The sequence below is a fragment of the Sminthopsis crassicaudata genome, chromosome 1 (assembly GCF_048593235.1).
Source record: "Sminthopsis crassicaudata isolate SCR6 chromosome 1, ASM4859323v1, whole genome shotgun sequence".
Taxonomy (NCBI): domain Eukaryota; kingdom Metazoa; phylum Chordata; class Mammalia; order Dasyuromorphia; family Dasyuridae; genus Sminthopsis; species Sminthopsis crassicaudata.
In genome coordinates this window covers 33,696,208-33,719,892 of record NC_133617.1, presented here as the reverse complement: position 1 = coordinate 33,719,892, position 23,685 = coordinate 33,696,208, and the positions used below count along the sequence as shown (strand labels likewise).

At 54.2% G+C, this 23,685-nt stretch overlaps 2 protein-coding genes across 5 annotated transcripts in view; one reads left to right on the top strand and one right to left on the bottom strand.

Moving 5' to 3' along the window:
- Positions 1-475: 475 nt before the first annotated feature.
- OGFOD2 (2-oxoglutarate and iron dependent oxygenase domain containing 2) lies at positions 476-8,731 on the bottom strand. 4 transcript variants are annotated; one of them, XM_074298886.1, is made up of 8 exons: positions 7,585-8,731; positions 5,968-6,024; positions 5,650-5,760; positions 4,203-4,302; positions 3,440-3,567; positions 2,948-3,205; positions 2,446-2,691; positions 476-1,119 (listed from the first exon to the last, which is right to left on the bottom strand). In XM_074298886.1, exons 1-8 carry the CDS (start codon positions 7,717-7,719, stop codon positions 991-993), a joined length of 1,164 nt encoding a protein of 387 aa, XP_074154987.1. In that variant the 5' UTR covers positions 7,720-8,731; the 3' UTR covers positions 476-990. The 4 variants fall into 4 exon arrangements, with proteins under 4 accessions (XP_074154987.1, XP_074154996.1, XP_074155006.1 ...); XM_074298895.1 differs by lacking the exon at positions 7,585-8,731 and adding an exon at positions 6,854-7,578; XM_074298905.1 differs by lacking the exon at positions 476-1,119 and having other exon boundaries at positions 2,158-2,691.
- Positions 8,732-23,433: 14,702 nt separating this feature from the next.
- Positions 23,434-23,685, top strand: part of ABCB9 (ATP binding cassette subfamily B member 9) — a 49,299-nt gene continuing 49,047 nt past the window's right edge. Inside the window, exon 1 of the mRNA XM_074298706.1 lies at positions 23,434-23,555. The gene's annotated coding sequence lies outside the window, so the exon portion shown is untranslated. The remainder of the gene's footprint in view (positions 23,556-23,685) is intronic.

The following is a 23,685-nucleotide window of genomic DNA, read 5'->3' as shown; positions in this document are numbered from 1 at the left end:
TTCCAAACATTCTTCGCTGACCCACATCAAAACCTCGGATTTTAAGGATATCCTTAATATATGCATGTTTGCTCATTTATAAACTCTATACACTTGCTACTCTACTAATACAAAACCAAACCGGGATAGAAATTTTAAAAGGATGAAATAAATGCTGAATGTGATGAATAGAGTATAAGACAACATACATGAACTGATGCAGAGAGGAAAAAAGAGCCAAATTATACAATGGCTACAGCACACACAGAAAAAATGAATGTTGCAAGTTATAAAGAAAAAGCATGGTTGAAAATAAATACAGGATATTCTACTTTTTTCCCCAGATTTTTCAATGTATTGATCAGTGGTGCTCCTTTTTCTTCCTCTTTTTTGCCTTAAGAAAAAAAAAATCTCTGGAGGGGACAGAGAGGAATATTGGGGAAAATTATGATTTTTTAAAAAGGATAAGCTAAAAAAATTGATATCTGATTCTAAAGTTATTGTGTAATCTTAAGAGTTTATTGAATACCCTTATTTTTGTCTGCCTGCATTTTGGATTTCCTTCACAGGCTAATTGTACACTATTTCAAAGTCTGATTCTTTTACAGAAAAATAACTGTTTGGACATGTATATATATATATATATTTAATTTATACTTTAACATATGTAATATGTATTGGTCAACTCGTCATCTGGGGGAGGGGGGGAGGGGGAAGGAAGGGAAAAATTGGAACAAAAGGCTTGGCAATTGTCAATGCTGAAAAATTACCCATGCATATATCTGGTAAATAAAAAGCTATAATAATAAAAATAGGGAGTGGGGACTTTTCACGTTACTCAGGGACGAGAAAGCTCCTAGGACCTGTGTCTAGACTGAGAGTAACATAGTCATTCTATTTAGGATGAGCCATGGCAACTTGAGGCCAAGGCATGGAGTCATGTACATCCCTATCCCTAGTAGAATTTGCCTTGGTGGCTTCAAGCTGCCCACATCAGGCAGCCTGAAACTTCTATGCCATCTTTGTTCTTCCTCTCTCACCCAGCATCCTTTCCGCTCCCACAGCCATAGCTCTGCCCTCATTGCCTGTCGTCTTCCTTGTGACAAGAGCCTCTCCAATCTCCAGTCCGTCCTTCGCACCCTGCAAATGGAACAGGGCTCTGTCCCTTTCATTCATCCACTCAGCAGACACGAGGGAGGCCCTGAAACAGTAAACTTGGCCTAACATCCAAGACTTTCTACTACCCAGCACCATCCTACCTTCCCAGGTTCTAGGCCTTCACCTAAGTAAAATACCAGGATTTTATAAAGCACTTGAGACTTTATGTAGCACCTGATTTAAATCTCTACCGATGCTCATGTTACATTTGGTAATGGGGTCACTTTGATTCTGGCCTCTTATTTGGGTAATGAGCTCCTCTGTCCCTCACAGAATCTCCAGCTCAGGGGCCATCTCCCCCACAAACGTTCAGGGGAAATATCCAGATGGAGGCAGCTGGTTTGTTTTTTTCTCCTTCTACCTCAGGGAGGCCCAGAACAGCAGACTTCTGGGTCAAGGATCTCCGACTCTAGCATTTGTCACCTTCCTACCTTATCAGTCTTCCAGGCAGTGAATCAACAACAAATGTTCCCACTTAATGTTGCATTGGATAGGACTGACTCGTCCTGGATGGAGGGGCTGATGTGCCACCTAACCGGGACGTCACTGGGGCAACAGGTGCCCTTGATCTGGCACATCCAAAAACTGGGAGATCCTGGATAAGTTAATTAACAGCTACCAGGCTTAGTTTCCTCAATAAAAATGAGGCAGGAAAGAAGAGAAAAGTCAGTAAGGTGGACTGGATGTTAGAGAAAGGGAAAAGCAAAATGGGTCCCTGAGGCTCCTGGAGCAATCGTGACGAGGTCTTGGCCTGGCATGGGCCTGCTAACAAGGGAGGGGAATGGCAAGCTCCCCTCCTTACCCAGCCTGAGTCGCCTCCCTGAAGTGGGGACCCCAACCTGTGACAAATGGGACTGGAGGCGGGAATTAAGGAGAGATATGGATATTGAGCAATCCTGAATGTGGGCACTGGCTCTGACCCCCAGGGCCGAGCGGGGTGGCACAGAATGACTCCCCAAAGCCCAGCAGCTCCGCTTGGGGCAGATGGGGCTCTTGTGAGGCCTTAAGGAGCTCAGGGAGTTAAGCAGTCACGTTTTATTGTCCCATCCACCACAGCTGCAATCCCATCCGTATCTTGCTCTCCCTTCCTAAGGCAGAAACCCCTCTGAGGAGTAAATGGGCAGACCTTTTTCCAGTCCCCTTTCCAATCCTCACTGAATCTCAAGGACCATGTTTGAGGGAGGGGTCCTCAGTGGGGCTCCCTGCTCTGCTTGGGACTGGGCTATCATAGACACACAGAAGGGGCCGCCAGAGCTGGTGAGCCACAGAGCAGGAGGCTGGGACTCAAGTCAAGGTACAAAGACCCACACTTTGGGGCTCCCCTTCCTCTAGGGTGAAGCCGTCTCCGTAGCCCTCGTCCTCCACCAGCTGTGGCGGCTTCTTGCACATGGGACACATCACATTGCGGATGACAGAGGCCCTCATCCAGATGATGAGGTTCCAGCGTTCCCCAGAATCCAAGGGCAGGGCCCCGTGCAACTGACCACCCCGATGCAGCACCCCGTAGGTGGGCATGTTCGGCAACTCGAGGTACCTCGTCTCATCTTTCGGCACCTGCAAACCAGAGGGTCCTGTGAGGCTCCGGCCATTTGCCAGCACCTGGCTCTGAGGCCCACGTGACTGTATCTAGGCCCTCCTTAAGGCCGCCTCTGCTCCAAGGCAGAACAGCCCGTCCTTGCTCTGAATGCAGAGGGACCTTCCTCTGAGAAACAAGGGGATGGCCCAGCACACAGAAGGTACCTAAAAAGGGTCTGCTGCCATGGTGTGGGGGGGGGAACCTGACCAAGCCTTGGGCCAGCAGCCCACCCACCTCGTAATAGTCTCCAAACACCAGATTGCCCTCGGAGAACACCTTGCCCAGAGAGATGTTGAGGGTGATCTCGGCATTGTCGTAGTGGTAGCTGAGGTCCACGTCCCCGTCCAGGGAGTACTTCACCACAAAGGCCCGGTGGCTGTCCAGGTGGCCCCCTCCAAATTCGGGGTACAGGAGGGCGGTGATGGGCTGCAGGTACTGCTCCCGTAGGGGCGTCACCAGGGGCTCATCCAAACCCAGCTCGTGCAGCAGGACCTAGGCAGGGAGCTCAGGCTGGAGGAAGCCCGCGGCTGCCCCAGCTCAGGCAGGGGGCCCAGCATCAAGCACCCCCTGCTCTGGAAAGGCCCCGGAGGCCCCTTAGGTTCTGGTTCTATGGCCCCGTGGACTCCTATAAAGTGGGGGGCCGGGCCTTGGGAAGACTGAGATCACCCAGAGGCCCGATGCTAGAAGCCTCCCTGCACGCCCGGGGCCCGGGGCCCAGTGGCCTACCCCATGGTTATTCATGGTGTTGGGCCGTCCCTTGGGCATGTCCGACTGCTCAAAATGTTCCAGCTCCAACAGCAGCTGGCGGCAATATTCCTTGGTGAAGACCTGCAGCCGGTAAATCTTCTTCTCATCTGCAGAGGGTGCGAGCGCTCACTCAAGACCAGCTCAGAGGCCTCACAGACACACACACAGCCAGAAACATAGAGACACAGCTGGACAGACAGAAACACAGAGCCAGACAGACACATAGACACAGATGGGCAGACACAGCCAGGTACACAACTACATACACACAGTCAGACAAGCAGACACTGAGGTGCGTGGGTGAGAGCCTGGTGCAGTCCCTCCCCTTGCCCTCCCTGCCCCCACCTTCTTCACCTCAGTCCCAACTCGTGCTCACACTCCTAGAAGGCTGACCACATCCTCTGCCCCCTTGGGCCTCAGTTTCCTAACCAGCACATCTGGGGGTGCTGGCCGCCCACCCTCCCAGGTACCCTCCAGCTCAAGAGCCTACATTACTACAAGCCTTGAAGCCTCCTCTGCAAAAGGAGTTAATAGGTACAACAAGTCAACAGCACTTATTAAGCACTTACTGCATGCCCAGATCTCTGCCCTCCAGGAGCCTCCATTACACAGAGAGGCAAGGAGAGCAGAGGGAGGGGGAGGGAGAGCACTGTGCTGGTTATCCCGGGAGTCAGACCCTTACTCGGTGGAAACTGGCACAAGGGGCCAGCTCCTTAGAGGGCACCAGACCAGGGGGCTTCACCTGATATGACCTCAATGTACCGGAGGAGGCCTGAAACTGTTGCATTCGGGGTCTGGCTGTACTTAGCAGAGGCCAGAAACTCGGTGGCCAGAAACGAATCCTGGGGAGAAGAGGAAGAAGCCCCCCCATCAGAGAGGGCATCTTTCCCGGTGCTGCACCAGGGAGTGGCCCAAGGCCTAGACCCTGTTCTGGAGCCAAGTACCCTCCCTAAAAGTTACATGCTGTACAAGTGGAGCTTCCTCTAAGTCAACAAGCATTTATTAAGCACCTACTGTGTGCCAGACAGTGCTGCTGATATAAAAAAAGCTGAGTCCTGTCCACAAGAGACTCGTGATCTGTGGGGTTCCTTTGGAACAGAAGCTCCTTGAGGACAGGGCCTCTTTTCATATCTCTCTCCATATCTTTGGGGCTCAGAAGAGATAACGTTTAATAAATGCTTACTGAGGGATGACTACTGGAAGCTGTAAAAGCTCTCAAAACCAAGGAGTCGTCATATTCTTGTAAATGTGTGTCCCCAGGAAGGGGGCTCGGCTTCCTGGCTTTGGCCCCCGGGGGAGGGGGAAGGGCAGAACTTCTGGGGCCTGGTCTGAAGGAAGTCTCTGGGAATACCTCCCATGGTCTCATGAGAGAGTCCTCAGCAAAGCTCTGAGAAAAGGGATGAATCTACCCGATTTATGGCTTTGTCTGGTTTGAGGTTTTTTAAATTTACTTTAAATATCATAAATAACAGCTAGCCATTCACAGAATATTTTATGGGTTAAAAAGTGTTTTGTTTTATTTTACAAATGTAACATGACTTGATCCTTGAAGTAATCCTGGAAGGTTCATACTATTATCATACCATTTTACAGATGAGGAAACTGAGGTAGGCAGACAGGTAAAATGACTTGCCCAGGAAGTATCTGGGGCTGGATTTGACTCCAGGTCCAACACTCTATGCGCTCTGGCACCATTGCTATAGATGCAACAGCCATAAATTTATGGGAACCAAAGAGACCAGAGAAGAGTACTGTACGTGAGCCCCTGAACTTCCTTTATAACTAATCCGTGACATACTTGAATTAGTGAGAGTCCTGTTCTTGGCGGGGGCTGGAGCCGCCACGCACCCCAACGCTCCACCCGGCGGATGAACGCCTCCCCAAGAAATCCCCAGGGACAGAGGCCCCGGGCCCAGAGCTTGGGGACGTCTGTGGGGGAGGAAGTAACGCGGGAAGCAGAAAGGGGAGCCTCAAAGGAAGCCCACGGACCACAAGGTAACACCTAGCAGAAAGCTCTCAGAACGGGGGGGGGGGAGGGGGGGAGGACCCTCGGGACAAAGGGCAGCCATGGAGGAGACTCCAGCTCCAGGTGCCACGGAGAGCACTCCATTTACGGATAACACGGATAATAAACCGCACTCTTATGACCCCCGCACTCTGGTCTCAGAGCCTGCTGGGCCCCCACGCACCCGTAAGGCGTACACCCGGGGCTGCAGTGGTTGGTAGAGCTGGGCAATGACGGCTTTCCTCTCCTCAGCCAGCTGGATTGTCTGCTTCCTGCGCTGGACCTCCCTCTCCAGCTGCGGTGAGCATGACAGGAACAAAAAGAGCAACGGTAACGAGAGGATGGAGGGCTGCACCAGTCCGTGCTCCACGGACCTCCCAGGTGTGGACCTCCCCCGAAACGTGGGCCTATGCCTTCTCTCCAAGTTACCCCCCGGAGCGCCAGGAGCCTGGAGCCCGGGGGCAAGGAGCCAGAGTTCGTGGACAGGGGGACGGGTCGTTACCTCAGACACCACCTCCTCAAAGTCCTCGGGAGTCACACAGCCACGGCTCTCGAGGATCTGCGACACCCAGAGGAGGGAGAAGGTCAGGGGGCCCGAGCCCCGGGTAGGGGGCCACACCAGAACCCACAGCCTGTAATGGGGGGGCTAGAATGAGGAGGGGTGTTAGACACCACCACCTTACTGGGTGGGATCATGGGACAGTGGAGTCAGAGGGCCCGAGTTCACATCCTACCTCTGGCACCAGCTGTGTGGTTTCCTCTGACAAAAATGGACCAGATGGATCCTAGCTCCAGAGCTAGAATTCTCTGGCTAGATGTCTTAATAATATACAACACTTATTAGACACCTACTATATTCCACACGCTGGACTTAACCAATTATTACCTCCTTTGGTCCTCACAACAATTCTGGGAGGTGCCATTATTGTCCCCATTTTACAGATGAGGAAACCGAGGCAGGCAGAGGACCCATCACAGCTAGTGGTCTTTCCCGCCTCCAGGTCCAGCCTTCATCCGTGGCTGAGGTCCTTTCGGTTTCTAAACTTGCAGCCGGTGGGACTACGTTCAGAGAGGCTCAGAACAAGGTCAGCAGCGAGGCAGGGCGCGGGAGGCCGCCAGGCAGCGCAGTGGAGGCAACTCCCGGCCAAATTCAAATCTCAGGCCCCACGTCAACCCCTGGGAGCCTGAGAGACGTCAGGAGCGTCTGGGTGAGATCTGTGGGCCACGGGGCCTGGGACCCAGGGTCACAAAGCCCTGCCCGACCTCCTGCTGTGCCCCGCTGCTCTGAGATAAAGCTGCCAGATTCTTCACCTCCCCCCCACGTCCTCGTGCGGCCTCCCCCCCCCCCCCCCCCCCCCCCCCCCGTTAGGGGCTGTGCGTCAGGCCACCTGGCTGTCCCTGCCCCGCACCCCACGGCCCATGTGCCTGGAGTTGCGGTCTGGAACCCTAGAGCATTAGCTCCCACGCGTGCTGTCTACAACACTAGAACGCTGGCTCCTCGCACTCAGGGGCTGTGGGAGTTTTGTCCGCGCAAGCGCTTGGTACACAGTCGGCGCTTCATAAGTGTTTTATCCATTCATCCAAAGCCCGCAGGTTAGAAGCACACTTTGCCTCCACTCAGCGCCGGAGGGGCTCGGGTAAGGAGGCTGATGTCCCGAGGGCCGCAGATCCTCCCGCTCTGACCCAGGCCCCCTCACCCGGAAGGACAGAGGAGGCGGGGCGTGCGGGCGAGAACGGCAGCTCCCAGGGTGCCGGCCTCGGGCTCTGCTTTCGTTCCTCCGGAAGCCTGGAGGGGGCGGGGCCGCAACGATCCCCACATAGGAAACTGAGGCTGAGAGGTCTGTCCCGGATCACGGGGCGAGCCTGGGCCTGAACTCTCTCAGATCCCCCCCCCCAGACCGCTCAGGGCCCGGCCCGGGGCCGTCGCCAGCAGGGGAACCTCGGGACTGAGTCTGGCCCCACAGCTCTAGAACCCGGAGTCGGGAGGAGCCTCCGGCGGCCACTTTGGGGGGCCGGGCAGTGGGCGACGCCCCCGGCTCCCCACACGCCACATCCGGGCTCCACGCCGGCCCCGCCCGCTCCTGCCTCAGTTTTCCTCCCGCACAACGGCCGGTCCTACCTGGCTGTAGTCGTGGCGCAGCTGTTGCTCCCCGATGTAGCGCACGTGCAGCCGGTAGCGGGACAGGAAGAGGTTCTCGGTGCAGTAGCAGGCGCAGCGATAGAAGCGGGGCTTCTCGGACGCAGGGGCCGCCATGGCGCTCCGCAGCCCGCCGCGGGAGCGCCGCTGGAAGTGGCGGCGGCACCGGGACTGAGGGGCGGCGCGGGGCGCGCGGCTGCTTGCCCTTCCCAGCCCCCGTAGCACCTCTTCGGTCCCGAGGAACCCAGGGAGTGGCTACAAATTCCCAGTCCCAGGACAGACGGAGACTCTCCCAGCGCTTATGGACCAGGGCCGGTTGGGGGAAAAGTCTCCCTCCGGTCTCCGAGCAGGGGAGGCGGGCACGGGAGCAGGGGGACTGGGATCTTGAGCTCTAAGAGAAGGACCCAGACCCTGGGGCAGATTCCCTTTTTTACATCGGATAAAACCGAGGGATAAGAGCAGCGCAGGTCTATTTTGCAAATAAATTTTTATTGATATTTGTTTTTACAGCCTTTAAATTTCCTCCTGCATCCCGTCCTTTATCCCTTGTAATAACTTTTTAAAAGAAAGAAAAGGGAGAAGAGGGGAAAAAAAATCAATAGAGAAAAACCTGGGAACATTCAATGCCCCATCCCCCCCTTGGAGACCCTTTACAAAGGATCGGGATCTATTTACGCCGCAAGTTAACTGGGGTTTGCCAAATGCTTCGAAGGATCATTCGGTCTCCCCCCAAACCCCGGAACTCGAGATTACACATGATCTTCCCACTGCACAAGTGAAAACACGGAGGTTCCGAGGAGGGAGATTCGGGGTTCTTTCCACAGGGAAGATCTCGGGTACAGACCCGGTCCATTTTTCGGGGAAAAGCTGGAGAAGGAAATGGCCAAACACCCCAGTATTTTTGCCAAGAAAACCCCAAAGGGAATACCAGTTTCCCACAACTAACAAAAGGGGAGAGGCTTTTTCCGACTTTGAGTCTGTGATCCTACGATCCTTAATTTCTATCCTGAATCCTCTCTTTGGTCAGTCGATCAGCTTTTATGAACTGCCTTTGTGGGATCCACTAGGTCAACTATTGAGTGCCTGCAGTGAGCCACGTCCCGGGATACAAAGAAAAGCAAAAAACAGTCCCTCCCCTCCGCTCCTCGCACAGGCTCCAGCCCTGACCTCTCTCTGGTCCCCTCCACCAGAAGGGTCCCCCCTCCTCCGCCTTCACTCCCATTCCTTAATCCTAATCCATTTCGTACTGCAGCTTCTGAGGGGCGCGGCGATCCCAGCCACGCCCCCTGGGTTTGTTGGTGGGTAGGGGAGCGGGCAGGTGGTCCAGGAGGAGCCTCCCTTCCGAAAAGTCGGTACGCCCCGCACCGAGACCCACTCTAGATACACGAACCCTGACTGGGACCTTCGCAGGAGGCCCAGGATGTCTCTTGGCCGACGTTCCCTTAAGCCGGCCTCCGCCTTCCCCTAGGCCCCGCCCCTTCAGTGTCTCCGGGAATTCCGTCCGGGCTGCCCCCGCGGCTGCTGCTGCCGCAGCCATGGACGGTACTGCCGAACCGCCACAGGGGCCCGAGGAGGAAACGGCAGTGCCGGCGGCCTCTGCACACGGCCCGGGCCCCGGTGGGAACAAGTTCGCTGATATCCGGCGCCTGCTGGCCGAGGGCGCCTTCCCGCCCGCCTTCGGCTCCATGAAACGCAAGAACCTCAAGCGCTACGCGCAGAAGTTTGTGCTCGAGGGTGAGCGCGCCCCCGCCCGCAACCACGCCCGCGCACCTGCCCCCTCCCGAGCCCGGACGGTCCACGGGTGCGCATGCGCGCGCAGCGTCCCGCCCACCGCTCCCTCCACGTGCCGACCTCTCCTCCTGCTCTTGCGCTTCTTACCCCAGTGTCTCTGCTCCCCTCCAAGGGCGCTGCTCCTCCTCCGCTCTGGGTTTTCCCCCGGCCGGACTTCCCACTCCGGACTCCAGACTGTAGACTGCCCTTATTAATAACAGTCATTGGCGATAGTAACGGCATTTATAGATCGCACTAAGGTTTGCCCTCACGGCAACCCAGGAAGTGGTTCTGTTAGCTCCATTTTATGGTGGGGAAAACTGAGGCAGACAGCCGGAAATGCCTGGCTGGGGAACACAACTAAAGAGGGCCCACGGCTAGAGGGTGACCAGTTGTGACTGACTTCAGATCCTGGGAAAGAGCCTTCCCATCTGTCTCAGTTTCCCCACCTGTGAAATGGGGCAATAACAGCACCTCCCTCTAGGGGATGCTGGGAAGATGGGAGGAGATATTTGCAAAGTGCCCTGTAGACAGCAGGCGCTCAATGTCAGTTTTCTTCCCCGTTCTCTGTCCCAGTGCCCTATCCTGCCGCTGGCCGTTGCTTTCTCCGTCCAACAGAGTTACTCCTTGTGCTTCCTCGTTTCCACCCCTTCTTTCTGGGGCTTTCTACTCCAGCCTTTCCCCAAACTGCCCTGCGCCGTCTTCTCCCCGCCCTCCCCTTCCCTGGGAGCCCCTGCTTCCTCAACGCGGGACGTCCACCATCTCCTTCCCTCAGAGTCCTCTTCTTATCGCCGGGGCCTCGAATCGTGGGATTTAGGGCTTCCAGGGAGCTCAGAGACAAGGGCTAAATCCTTCGTCCTAGAGCTGGGAACGCGCCGGACTAGAGAGGACTAGAGAGCGGCCAATGGCTCCCAAAAAGGGATGGGGCCCGGCGGGGATGGAGGCCGCGTGGCTCTGCCAAAATCCTGGAGCAGAGCTTAAAGGCGGGGCCTGGACTGTAGAAAAGGAAGCAGTTACCTCCCAAAGTCCAATGTGCTGTTTCTGTGGGTACCCAGCCCACTTTGCTCCCAGTGCTTTGTTGCTACAAAGAGGGTGGACAGGGCGGAGGGTTGGTGTAGGTCCTTGAGGTCAAGCATGGAAGGGTCATTTGGAAGGAGCTGGGGCTGTTTAGCCTGTAGAAAAAAGGGAGATGCAATGGTGGGACAGAGGTTGGGGTAGGTCCTTGAAGTCAAAGTTGGGGTGGTCCTTGAGGCCTGGCATAGAAGGGTCAGGTAAAAGGCACTGGGGTTTGGCCCACAGAAGAAGGGGACAGCAATGGCGGATGGACGTGACATTTGACCTCTGGGGAGATCGGTCTTTGGGGCCTGTCCTAGCTCTCTGCCCTGCCCCCATTCCTAGTACCCTCACATTCCTCCCCTGCACCCCCAGGGGGAGGGAGGGAATGTCAGGGCCCACCTGCCCAATCTAACCTGTTTCCCAAGGGGGCTGCCTGTATTACGTGGGGTCCAAGAAGGCACCGAAGAGGGAGGTGGTGGTGGAGCCTGAGCGGCGGCGCCAGGTGTTCTTAGAAAGCCACTTCACCGAGTCTGGCCACCACCTGGGCCAGAAGAAGACGGCGCAGCGGATCCAGAGCCGTTACTACTGGCTGGGCGTCGTCAAGGACGTGGTGGACTGGGTAAGGGCGGGGACGGTGGGGGGGGAGGCGGGGCAGAGCAGGATCCTGGTCCCCTCTCCTTCCCGAGCCCACGTGTCCCGCTTCTGGTTTGCTGGCCGGCGGCCGAGCCCAAGCTCACACAGTGTTGGAGGCTGCAGTCGAGCTCAGGCCCAGCTAGAGCTTAATGAACGTTCTTGAATCACTCTGTTCTTCTCCCGTCAATGCAAGTCATAGGCTGTATTCCCGGGAGACTCGTTGTCTAGTTCTGTCGGGTGCGTCCTAAGCCCCGGGCACGTGGGTTTGATTGTTTCATGTCTGTATCGTGCAGGAGCCAACCTCCTCCTTCCCCCAGCCCTCCTGGCTCGGGAGCAGCCCATGTCCGGCCTGGCTGGGCCCCTGGCTGACCGCCCCTCTCCCCACATCGCTCCAGCGGCTCCCCCCACACTCCCCCTTCGCTCCTCCCAGCAGGGGGCGGGCCACTCCAGGAGCGTGCCAGCCCTGCACTGCCCACTGATGCCAGTCTCCCCCCTGCCTCTCAGCTCGTGCCCGCTCTTCTCCCAAGTGTGAGGAAAGAAGCCCTTGGGTCTAGGAGATGAGCATCCTCCCTGCCGGGTCTTAGCCCTCGCAGCTGTATGTGACTCTCCCCACCCTCCCCCAGTGTCTCCCGGCAGAGTGAAAGCCACCTGAGACACAGACTCTGAAAGAGAAATCGCTTAGATCCATCACGTTCCCCCTCCTCAGTTTCCCTCTGTCAGGTGGCAGTTTGGCCCAGATCTGTGGCATCTCTGGCCTCGGGTTCCACGTCCGACGTCCCTTCCAGCGCTCGACGAGGAGCCTCTGACGCCCGAGGACTCCCGGCAGGCCCTGTGGTTCCCAGAAGTACTCTTGGGGCCGGGGCTCCCCCTCCGGCCATCTCCCTTTCAGGGGGGAGGCGGCTGAACCTCGCAGGGGGCTATCACTGCAGCCAGAGTCCCGCAGCCGGGAAGTGTCCGAGGCAGCGTTCGACCAGGCCTCCCCAAACCGGCTTCTCAGTTTCCTTTTCTGTAAAAGGCCTGCCGGCTCTGAAGCCGGGGTCCTGCGGGGGGCGTACTGCAGACACAGGGAGTCAGAAAGCACGTGTGGAGCGCCTTCCCTGTGCTGCACGCGTGCAGAGGCGAAACCTCCGGGCTGGGGGGAGGGGCTGACACGGCCCGATGCTCCACTAGGCTCTTCGTTTCCTTAGATCAGGGTGTGCCAGACCTGCCAGAACGCGGAGCACACCAAGAACGTGGTCAGGAAGGCAAGGCCGGCCAAGGCAGAGGCGCCCTGGGAAATCCTCGGCATGGAGCTCCAAGGTGAGTGCGGGGCGACACCGGCTGGCCTTCTCCAGGGGGAGGCCTGGGGGACCGGGCGGATCCCACCCTAATCGGGGACCGCGAGGGCCAGCCCAGGCCCGGCTCCATCGCTGAACAGGCCTGGGGAGAAAGCCCTTGTGGCCAGGTGCCAAGTCTTCCCCGTTCTCTCTCTACTCCACCTTTCCTTCTCCTCACTCCCACAGCCACCGCTCTAGTCCTGGTTCTCATCACCCCTCCCTGGGCTCCCCGTGGGTGTCCCCTGACGCCAGTCTCCCCTCTCCGGTCCATGGCTGCCAAAGTGATGGTCTCCAAGCACAGCCTGACCACCCACCCCTGACTCTATTTAAATTAAAACACAACCTCTTCTGCCTCACGTTGCCGGCTGCTGACTTCCAGAATCATTTCATGCTGTTGCTCCTCAAACATCCTCCATGCCAATCAGATGCAGAGGAGCACCAAAACTAAATAGGAACGGATCTTTGCCAGTGCCGTATTAACTTAGAAAACAACAAAGAAGTGGAAATTAGGAGCGTGCCCGTCAGTGGGGCAATAGCTGAGCAAATGGTGGTGTACAAATGTAGCGGGATACTGTTGTGTTAGAAGAAATGATGAGCAAGGGAAATTCGGGAAAACCCGGGAAGACTCACAGGAGTGAAATGAGCAGGGGAGCGCTGGACACAGCGACGGACGTATCAGAGAGGGATCAATATGAATGACATAACTCTTCTTAGTACTATAACAGTCCAAGATAGTCCAAAGGACTCATGGGGGAAAAAAGGCTCTCCACCTCCTCAGAAAGGGTTAATGGAGTTTGAATGCAAATCAAAGCAGATTGTTTTTCACTTTATTTTTTCCACATTTTTTTGTCTGCGTTTTCTCTCATAACATGACTCTCATGAAAAGATGTTTTATGTGATTGTACATGTATAGTCTATATCAATAGCTCATCATCTCAGGGAGGGGGAGAAGAGAGAAGGAGGGAGACTATTTGGAATTCAGAATTTTAAAAAAATGAATGTTATGAAATATTTGTACTTGTAATTGGGGAAAAATAAAATATTAAAAAAAGAAAACTTCAAATAAGCACCAGCTATATTGTATTTTTATTAATTTTGTTAAGCATTTTCCAATTATCTTTTAATCTGATTTGACTCTCCTTCAGAAGCTTTCCTCTTCCCTTCTTTTCCCAGCCTCAGCTCCCTCTCCTGTTTTTATGCCTGTCTTGTCATCTCTAGGACCTAGCTGGGTATATAGTATACAGGAGGCATTTATTAAATGCTTGTTGAACTTGAACTTCACCCGCAGGACCGTTCCCGGAAACAGCCCGAGCCAACACACACGTGCTGATAGTGACAGATTACTTCTCCAAGTGGATCGAAGCCATTCCCCTGCGGAAGAAGGATGCCCTCTCGGTGGCCAGGGCTCTGGCCAGCCTGTTCTACAGGTATCGGGGCTGTCCGGGAACCCCCCCTAACTCAGTTTGGGCCTTCAGGTCACCCCTGGTGGGGGAAGGGGAGGGAAACACTGAGCAGACACTTGAGAAAGCCCTTCTTGCTGCCCTCCCTCCCACTGGGTTTTTCACTTCTCAATCATGCAGATTTGGTGCCTCCAGAAATATATACTCAAGTCAGAGCTGGGCTTTCTGCGAGGAGGTAAGAGAGTGCGCATCCGGGGATGTGCCAAGTGCCCACTCCCCCAGGAGCGGGTGCCCCGTCATTCACAGGGCCCGCCTTCCCTAACTCAGTCAGCCACCTGCTGCCTCTCCATCAGGCCCTGGGAGAGTGCTTTCATCCTCCTCCTCTGCTAGTTGCTTCCACCCCGGCCAGGGGAAGCGCTATTGGGACCCAAAGCCTTGGAGGCATGGCAGAGGGGGAAAGGTGGGCTGCCAGCCCCCGAGGAAGGCCCCCATCCAGGTTTGAAGTCCAGGGCTCAGACTCAGACTCGCTGCTCTGCTCCCTGGGTGGCCACAGGTCCGTGGCTCCCGGGCTCCCATAGCAGGGACCCACACAGTAGGGTCACGGCAGCTACCACCCAGTTCTCATCTGTCAGAGACATAAACCCTCCTCGGGCTCTGGGCTCCCATACCTCCAGTCAGAGCTGCGCTGCTGCCCCGGGGCCACTTTCTAGGGACCCAGAGAAGGCTTCCCTGGGCCGGAGACCTTCCAGGGGAGCGCAGGCCCTCCGGCAGGGCAGTCAACATCTCGTGGGCCAGAGTCACCCGGGACTCACCCTAAGTTAAACTGTCACCAGGAAGTGTTTAACAAAATAAGCAGCCACAAGACTTCAACCTATTAATAGGTGTAGGCTGCAGGGATCCTTAGGGTTTAGTGGCCCCCATTTCTACTTGGTTTTGTGGGGGGAGGCAGTCGGGTAAGTGACTAAGAGAGGCCAGATTTGAATTCAGGTCTCCCTGACTAACCAGTCTCTCTCCATTGCTCCGCCCCATTGCCCCTCTCCATTTCTAATTGCATTTAACACCCAGGCTTTGTGCACTGAGAGGGTTTGTTCAGGTCTCTAGCCGCTGTGTCAGAAGTTAGATTTGGGCCCAGGTTTTCCTGACTCTGAAGCTGGCTCCCTGCCCACTAGGGCACAGCTGCCACTCTCTTATTGGGCCTGGGGGGCCCTGCGTTAGCCAGCTCGCCAGTTCAAGGGGACCTGGGGTTCCTGGTGGGTAGACCAAAGGAGTTGCCCCTTCTGGAAGGGCCAGACCCAAGGGGGGGCGGGATCAGGGAGGCTACTGCCTCCCTGAGAGGTTCTGGGGAGTGTGACTGGGCCCAGAAAAGCTGCCCCTTTCTCGTGGGCCCGTACAGGTGAGCCGGCACCTGAATGAGCAGTGGAACATCTCCCAGACCCTGACGCCTTCTGCTGCCCCCGACCCCACGGGGCTGGACGAGGTAACCGCCGAGCTGCTGAAAGCTGCCCTCCAGAGCGTGGTGAAGGAGAAGCAGCCCAACTGGGACGAGCATCTGGAGCCCATGGTGTTCGGCTTCCGCACAGCCATCAGCCCCGCCACCAAACACACACCCTTCTTCCTCATGTTTAACCGCCATGTCTGCTTGTCCTCCGAGGTAGCTGAGGGGGCCTGGCCGGGCCTGACCTGGGGCACGGGGTGGGGGCCACGGCACAGTGAGACCATATCACATGGCCCTGTGGGAGGAGGAAGCCCAGGAGTTTGGTGGGGGGGAGTATGGCAATATTGAGAATGTCCATGGTCCTGTGTCACATGGCCCCATGGGAGGAGGAAGCTGTCCCTTCCCACCCTGTGCATGTGTATAGTGTATGTGTGTGAGATGTCTACATGTATATGTGTGCACATGCATCCCCACCCCGGCTCTGCCCGATGTTCCCTCCAGGCTGATCCTGCCAAGGACCCAAAGGTGGAGGGAGCCGGCTCCATGAAAACCAAGGGCCTCCCCCCTTTCCCTGCAGCTGCCCCAGAGCAGCAGGGGGCCGTGAGGAAGCTTGTAAGTCCTGTCGCACTCCTGCCAGCAGCCCCTCCGAAGATTCCCCCCACCCCCTGAGGCAGGCTCTGCCCCTGCACACTGAACTCTTACTGAGGACTCAGAGCCAGCTAGGGCTCCCCCAGATCTCCCCACCTGATCATCTCATTGTCTGATGATGTCTTTTATCCCCAGTTAAGCGGTTGCCTGCTCTTCTAGGAAGACTACCTTTCCTGGGGTTCCTGCTGGGGGACACCCCTGCCTGACTTGCCCTCAGCCGGTCTCCCTCCCCCACAGGTGATAGATAACGCAGCTGCATCGGGCAGGGAAGAGAGAAGGGGCCCGAAGAGGAAAGCCGGGCGCGTCCCAGCCCTGGCCTTCGGCGTGGAGGACCAAGGCTTCTTGGGCAGCCCCCTTAAAAAGCTCAAGAAGAGCCCCTTCGTGTCCTTTCAGTTTGAAACCATCCTGCCTGCGGAGCAGCCCCCAGCAGCAGAGGGAAAGCAGTCCCCTTCCGCTGAGCACTGACCCACTCACAGAGCCGTTGGCCCCTCGTCACATTGGTTCCTGGGGCAGACCCTGCCCCAGGTGGGCGCTCTTTCCCACACAAGGAGGGCCACAACACACCCAGAGGACCTCTTAACTTGAACCAGGGAAGGCCCAGCCCAGGGGCTGGATGGTGTCCTGCCCCACATGGCTCACAGAGGGCAGCCCGGCCTTGACTGCTCCAGCAGGAGCCTCTCAGGGTCCCCGGAGGACAGCCCTGGATGATGCTCATGGGCGCCAGTGCTCTTGTAGCAGCAGGGATGCCTGGAAGGACCTCGACTTCCATGTCCATCCCAGAGCACTTTCACCAGCCATCGGGACTGAGCTCCCCCCCAAAGGCCTCCCTTTCTCCCTCCTAGGGAGCCAAAACTCGGCCAGCTTCGATATGGGCTTTGGCCAGTGCTCCCTTGGGGTGAAAAAATATTTAAAGTTTAAACAGCATCTCCGTGACAAGTGTTGGATGGCAAAGTATCTCTTTGCTGTCCTCTCAGAACTCTCTGATCTTTCTTTCACTGATCTTAAAGATCTGTTCTTAAAACTCAGGGATCCCCCTGGACAAACCTCAAAGCACCGAGCCTCTCACTGGGCTTCAAGGGGCCTGAAGGGGCACAGCCTTCTTGCTGTTCTCTGTGTTCCCCGGAGGGAGGAGGCTTGGTCCCCTGGGGGCATCTGCCCCATCCCTCCTTTTTGCCATAACGACATGTTTGATGATGACCTTTGGCCGTGAGAGCCAGGGGACTCTCCAGGGAGATCTGGCTCTGGTTCATGTTCAGATGAGTTTGCTTTTGGTAGCAGTTCAGTCACTGACAGACAGATCCAGCTCAGGAGTCAGATTGAAGAGTTGCCAATGAGGCGTCTAAGACCATCAGATGGGATGTTTGAAGCTGGAAAGGACCTCTGAGTCCTGCCAACCAACCCCCATGTCTCCTCAGGATGAGGAAATGGGTCGGGTGATTTGCAAGGAATCAGGTTGCAGGGATGGACTCTGGAGTAAGTGGGATGGCTGAAGAGCCATGAAAAGGGGCCCAAAATGTCAAATTTAGAGCTAGGAAAGAGCTGGGAGGTCAGTAAGTGTTTATTAATGCTGGGTACCAGCCTAGGGGTTGGGATTCAAAGAAAGGCAAAAGTAGGCAGGAGCTCCTGGCTGAAGACGTGTAGGCAGCTGTACCATCAAGATACAGAAAGGGTAAATGAAGTGGTCAGCAGAGGGAAGGAACCAGAATTAAGGAGTCCTAGGAAAGGCTTCTTGCCTTGGCACTTGGGTGGGATTTTAGGGGAGACTTGAAGGGAAGCCAGGAGGCAGAGATGAGGAGGGAGAGCATTCCAGGAATGGGGATCCCTGAGGCTTGAGCGGGAAAGGAGTTTGCCCCAGATTACCTAGGGGCCCTCTGACCCTAGACCATCCCTTTGGATTTCCTTGGCATATTGGAGTTTTGGGGCCAAGTCCTGCCCATACAGAGGTCAGCCCTCACAACCCTGAGATGAAGGCAGAACCAGCACGTTTTCTGGGTATGTGACCATCGCTTCCTCAGTATCCTTCCAGTGTAAAAATGCCCCTCTATATAAAAATCAGATTGAGTTCTGGTTTCTTGCCATTTTTAGCTATTGCCCATGCTGCTTTTCTCATTTGCCGCAGGCTAGATTATAGCTGCAAAGGATGAAACATTTTGAAACTCCTTTGTAAATAAATGGTCTTGGAAAAAAATGATCTTTGGGTTGCAAAAATCAATGTATAGGATCATTACCAGAAATTGTTGGGTTTGGGTTTTTGTGCATGTGGAGGGGGAGGGTGGAGATGACTTTTGATTTGACTGATGGCTCTCTTCCCTCTCTCCCCATTCCCTTGCCCAGAGTATGTGTCAGCATTGCCCAGATTTAGCTGACCAGAGGAGAGAGTTCTTTTTTGGGCTTGGCCCTGAAAGCCCTCTTCGCCATGATTGCCAGGCTGAAGACTGAATTCACTTAAACAACATTTGCATACTCAGGATGCTCGACACTGGGTTGAATGTCAGATTTCCCAGAGATCCATATATTTGTCCCCAGCCATAGACTGCAACAAAGGCCTTCCTTGACTTACCCAGAAGTGAGATGGTCATAGGCAAGGTAAACTGAGACCTTAAAGCCTGAACCAAACCACCCAGAAATAACCTCGCTTTCTCAAGAGCAGAAAATGTGTTTTTGCCAGCCCGCTGGGCATTTAATTCCTCCTTGGCACTTGAAAGTCAGACAAGCATCTCAGCCCGATACCAACCTTGCTGGATCCCTGGCGTCCGGCCCTGGATGGCGCACTCACGTGTGTCAGTGCTCATACAGTATTAGAGTGCGTCAAGTCTCCTTCCATCCAAGAGGGGTTGCATGGAAGGACTATATGTTGTGCTTTCACAGGCCAGAGAGTGACTGGGCTCCCCCCAAAACCCTCACCCACTCCCAGGGGTCTGAAAGCTCAGCCAGCTTCAATATAGATACAGGCCAGAGCTCCCCAGGTGAGAAGTCATTTAAAGTTTAAACAGCTTCTCCATTACAGGTGTCGAATGGGGAGGGATGTCATTGCCCTGGGAGGGATCTCCTTGTGCCCTCTCAAAATTCACTCATCTTTCTAGCCAGACCTCAAAGGGGAATCTGCTTCTGTGAACAGAACTCCCCATAGCAAATAAGCAATCGGGTCAGACCTGTAAGGCCTTAAGTCAGCAGACATTTATTAAGCACCTACTATGTGCAGGCTAGGGCAGCTGGATGGCACAAAGAGTGAGCTTTGAATTTGAACCAGGATTCACGTGTTCTAACCCAGACTATCTCTGGTGATCTTGAACAAACCATTCCCCCTTTCTGGCCCTCAAAATGATAGGCTGAACCTGCCTGATATCCTTTAGCTTCAGATCTGTTCCCTGCCTCAGAAGCAGATGGTTTTCCCCTCATACCCCTTGCCATTTTTCTTTCTTTCTTTCTTTCTTTCTTTCTTTCTTTCTTTCTTTCTTTCTTTCTTTCTTTCTTTCTTTCTTTCTTTCTTTCTTTCTTTCTTTCTTTCTTTCTTTCTTTCTTTCTTTCTTTCTTTCTTTCTTTCTTTTTTTTTTTTTTTTTTTTAATAATATTATCTCTTGTATGCCATTTTTCATAAAGATGGAAATGTTCTTGACCAGGCTAGATATTAGTTAGCATTGTCCATGGCTAAGCCCTATCTTGGGCGAGGCAAGTACAATTAACTCAGCTACATTCACACCCATAGAATAGAATGCAGAGATAGAAATAATTCCTGTATCATTTAGATTTGGAAAAAAAAAGGGAGGCAAGTTTCCTTTTCAGTTAGTATTTTCTTTTGTTTCTTTTTGTTTTGCAAGGCAATTGGAGTTAAGTGACTTAACCAGGGTCAGTCTGTCTCTCTCTGTCTCTCTGTCTCTCTCTCTGTCTCTCTGTCTCTCTCTCTCTCTCTCTCTCTCTCTCTCTCTCTCTCTCTCTCTCTCTCTCTCTCTCACACACACACACACACACACACACACACACACACACACACACACAGTGTTAGGTATCTGAGACTGGATTTGGACTCAGATCCTCCTGACTGCAGGGCCAGTACTCTATCCATCAGGCCAACTAGCTGGCCCTTAAAGGTTTATTTCTTCTCCCACCTACACATCACCCTTTCCCCTCACCAAGAAAACAAAAGGAAACTCTTGGGATAAATATGCAGTCAAGCAAAACAAATCTCTATAATAGTCATGTTGGAAAACGTGTATCTCATTCTGCGCTCCGATTCCATTATCTCTGTCGACAGTATTCCTCAGCAGTTCTCTGGAATGGATCACAGAATTGAGCAGCATGTCTTTCGGATCTGTCTGTACAATGTTGCTATTGTAGAAACAGCGCTAATTCTACTCACTTCCCTCTGCATCAGTTCATAAAGGTCTTCCTAGGTTTCTTTTTAGGTTATCATTTCTCAGAATGTAGTAGGATCATTCCATCTCCCTCACATACCCAATTTGTTCTGCCATTCCCCAGCTGCTGGGCATCCCCTTTGGTCTTTACAATTACAAAAAGCAGCAGTTTTCTTCGTCACATCTGTCTCCTTGATTTTTGGCTAATTTTAGAATGAGCCGATTTTTTTTTAGAGTATTCGTTGACAGGCGCAAACAGGGAGCTGCTCAGATGTCCTGATTTGCACTCAATAAAATTGTTCACAGGAACCTAGATTTAGAGCTGGAGAGAACTTTAGAAGCCTTCTACGTCAACCCCCTCATTTTTAGAGATGAGGAAATGGACATCTACACACATTAAATGAGTTGTTCTAGATGTTTGTCTATAAGTGGTCAAGCATCAAGGTAGTCCAGGGATTATAAGCACCTGACTGGAGTCAGAAGACTCATCTTCCTGAGTTCAGATCCAGCCTCAGATCCTTATTAGCTGTGTGACCCTGGACAAGTCACTTCACCATGTTTGTTTAGTTTCTTCCTCTGTGAAGTAGAGATAACAACAAACCTCCCATGATTATGACAAGTGTCAAGTGAGATCACATCTGTTAAGACCCTATATCACAGGTGCTATATAAATAGGGTTAGTTCTGGGGCAACAAGGTGATTCAGTGGGTAGAAGTGGGGGAGATTCATCTTCACGAGTTTAAATTCACTTACAGCTGTGTGACCCTGAGCAGGTCACTTCACTCTATTTGCCTCAGTTTCTTCATCTGCCAGATGAGTGGAGAAGGAAATGGCCAAGCACTCCGGTATCTCTGCCCAGAAAACCCCAAGGAGGCTCACAATGGCACAACAACAATGTGAAACGGGGATGAGATGGTGAGTCTAAATTGCAGAGGCAGCTTCAGACTCCAGATTAGGATGAACTTCCCACTGAGAATCATTCCCCAGGTAGGAGGCACTGCCTTGAGAGATACACTGGCTTCGCTGCAGGCCTTCAAGAAGAGACGGCTTGTCAGCGATAATGAAAGGTAAAAGAATGCTTGCTCCCAAAAAGCTCCCGGATCTTATTAGGAGAGACAGCATGTAGAGCGCTGTGTACCAAGTATAGACACAAGGTAAATTTGAAATAAACCCCAGTGGAAAGCGCTAGAACTAAGAGAGATTAGGAAAGGCTTCTAGGAAAAGGTGGTGTTTTAGCTGGGATTTGAAGTGTCAACCAGACTGGAACCTATGAGTGGATAGAACCACAGAACAAGGAGATTCAGGACACAAACAGAAGTTTAATTTTAGAGTGAGGAAAATGGTGTTTGGGCTTAATACACTGGACTAAAGGCAGATCTTAGACCTCCCCAAGTGGACTGGATTATGGCATAACCATTTGGGGGCTGAGTTACTGTTGTCACAAACCTTGCGAGAGCAATATATGTTCAGTCTCTTGGGCAGGGGTTCTCAAACTACAGCCCGAGAGCCAGATGCTGAGGATGTTTATTCGGCCTTCAGGGTTACAGCAAATGGGCTGAGGGGCGGAGACAGAATGTGAGTTTTTGTTTTTACTATAGTCCGGCCCTCCCACAGTCTGAGAGACAGTGAACTGGCCCTCTATTTTAAAAGTTTGAGGACCCCTGGTCTAAGGCATGAGACTTCTTCAGAGTTCTGTGAGGGACATGGCAGTATAGTGCTTATATCCATGAGAAGGGATGGGGAACACTTGTGATGGTGCTGAATCCCTCAGTGAACATCTGGTGCTGGTCCAAGCAGTATCCTTTGCCAGAGGTGAGCTCATCCCAATGCAAATGATTATTAGACCAGGCTCAGGACACCGATGCTCCCTGGCCCTTAGCTCACTGCCAAAGTCTTTTGACGGAAGGCAGGGAAGCAGAAGGCATGAGGAGGGAGAGAATTCCAGGCACGGGGAAGACAGCCGACCACAACACTTAGGGAGTCCGGAGATGAAGCCTCTTGTCCCAGGCCCGTCCAGTCAGTGCCAGGAGCAGTCAGGAGCAGGGGAATTGTCATGCTATAAAGGGCTGTGAAAGCCATAGGGTCCTGTAGCTGATGCTATGGGACAATCTCGATGAGAAACGAGGGGAGGGCGGATTGGAGGCCCGCAGGCCACGTGAGAGGACCCGTTCAGAAGCTCTTGTGAAGATGACAGGCCTCAGATTCCCGGAGTCCCTTCTCTCTCAGCCTTGGAGTTCCCATCTGTAGAATGCACGGGCTACATGATCTCAAAGGTTGCATGACCTCTCTGGGTCCCCGTTTCATCCGCTGTTGAACTACATCTCTTCAGATCATTCTTTCTGCCTCCGAGCCCTAGGATCCTTCCAGCTTCTGAGCCTGTTTTGTCCCCTTTAAAATGGGTTGGACTCTGGTCCCCAAGGTTTCTGGCAGCTCTGGGATTTATGCTGCCGTGATTGCATCTTCAGCCCACGCTAAGGACTTGTTTTCTTCTTTCCTTCCTTCCTATGTGCAAGGGAGCAGGCACCGTAAATGCATCACGCGGGGCCTGCATCCTGGACACCGAGACAAAGATGAACCCGTCCCTGGCCGCCCGGAGCTTCCATTCTGGGGATGTGGAGAATCCACAGCAAGGACGGGAAGGGTCCTACAATCTCCGCCCCCCCCCCCAAGCTGGGCTCCAGAGACCTCCAAGGTTCCTGTTCAGCTTTGAAAGGAAGGACGGGCCTTCCCGGGGTGTGGTCTGCGGGGGAGGATTCCTTAGCAAAGGTGAGGTGCAGGGGGGAGGGGAAGAGGATCCCGCAGCAGAGAGGGCGGGGCAGGATGCTAGTGGATCGTGGGCGTGTCCGAACATCAGCGAGCGGGGGCCTGAAAAAGGCGGGGGCTATGGACCAGAGGAGGAGCTGCGGGGGGCGAAAGGGGTGTGGTTGAGGCCAGGTGGGGGCGGAGCTAAATATTATGGAGCGTATGGGGAGGTGGGCTTGGGGGCGGGGAAGAGCATCAGGGGGCGTGTCCAGGATGGGATCACTGGACTGGATAGGCTCTGGAGCGGGATTCAGGCGCCCCTTCCTCTATATGGAAGGGGCGGAGCCTCAGAGGTCGTGGTGCCGGAGCCTAACTCTGGAGGCGGGGCTTCAGGACGGATGAAGCTGCTAGGGTAGGAGTGGCCTCGTGATGGGGCAGGTCATGGGGGCGGGGCGGGGCCCTCTGAGGCCGGGAGGAGCGTAAGAGATAAGGGATGAAGGAGGATGGGAGACGGTGGCCAGGTGAAACATCAGGGGTCGTGTCCTGGAGCGGGGACGATGGCCAACGTAAGGGTGTGTCCCAGGTGAAGACGAGACTCTGGGTAGGTCGATGGGATGAGGGAGAAGGGACACTAGACGAAGCGGACCCTCGGGCAGGACGAGTCATTGTGAAGGAGGGGCCTCTGAAAGGGACGGACTGTGGGGGCGGGGCGTAGCCTCTGTAAGGGAGGG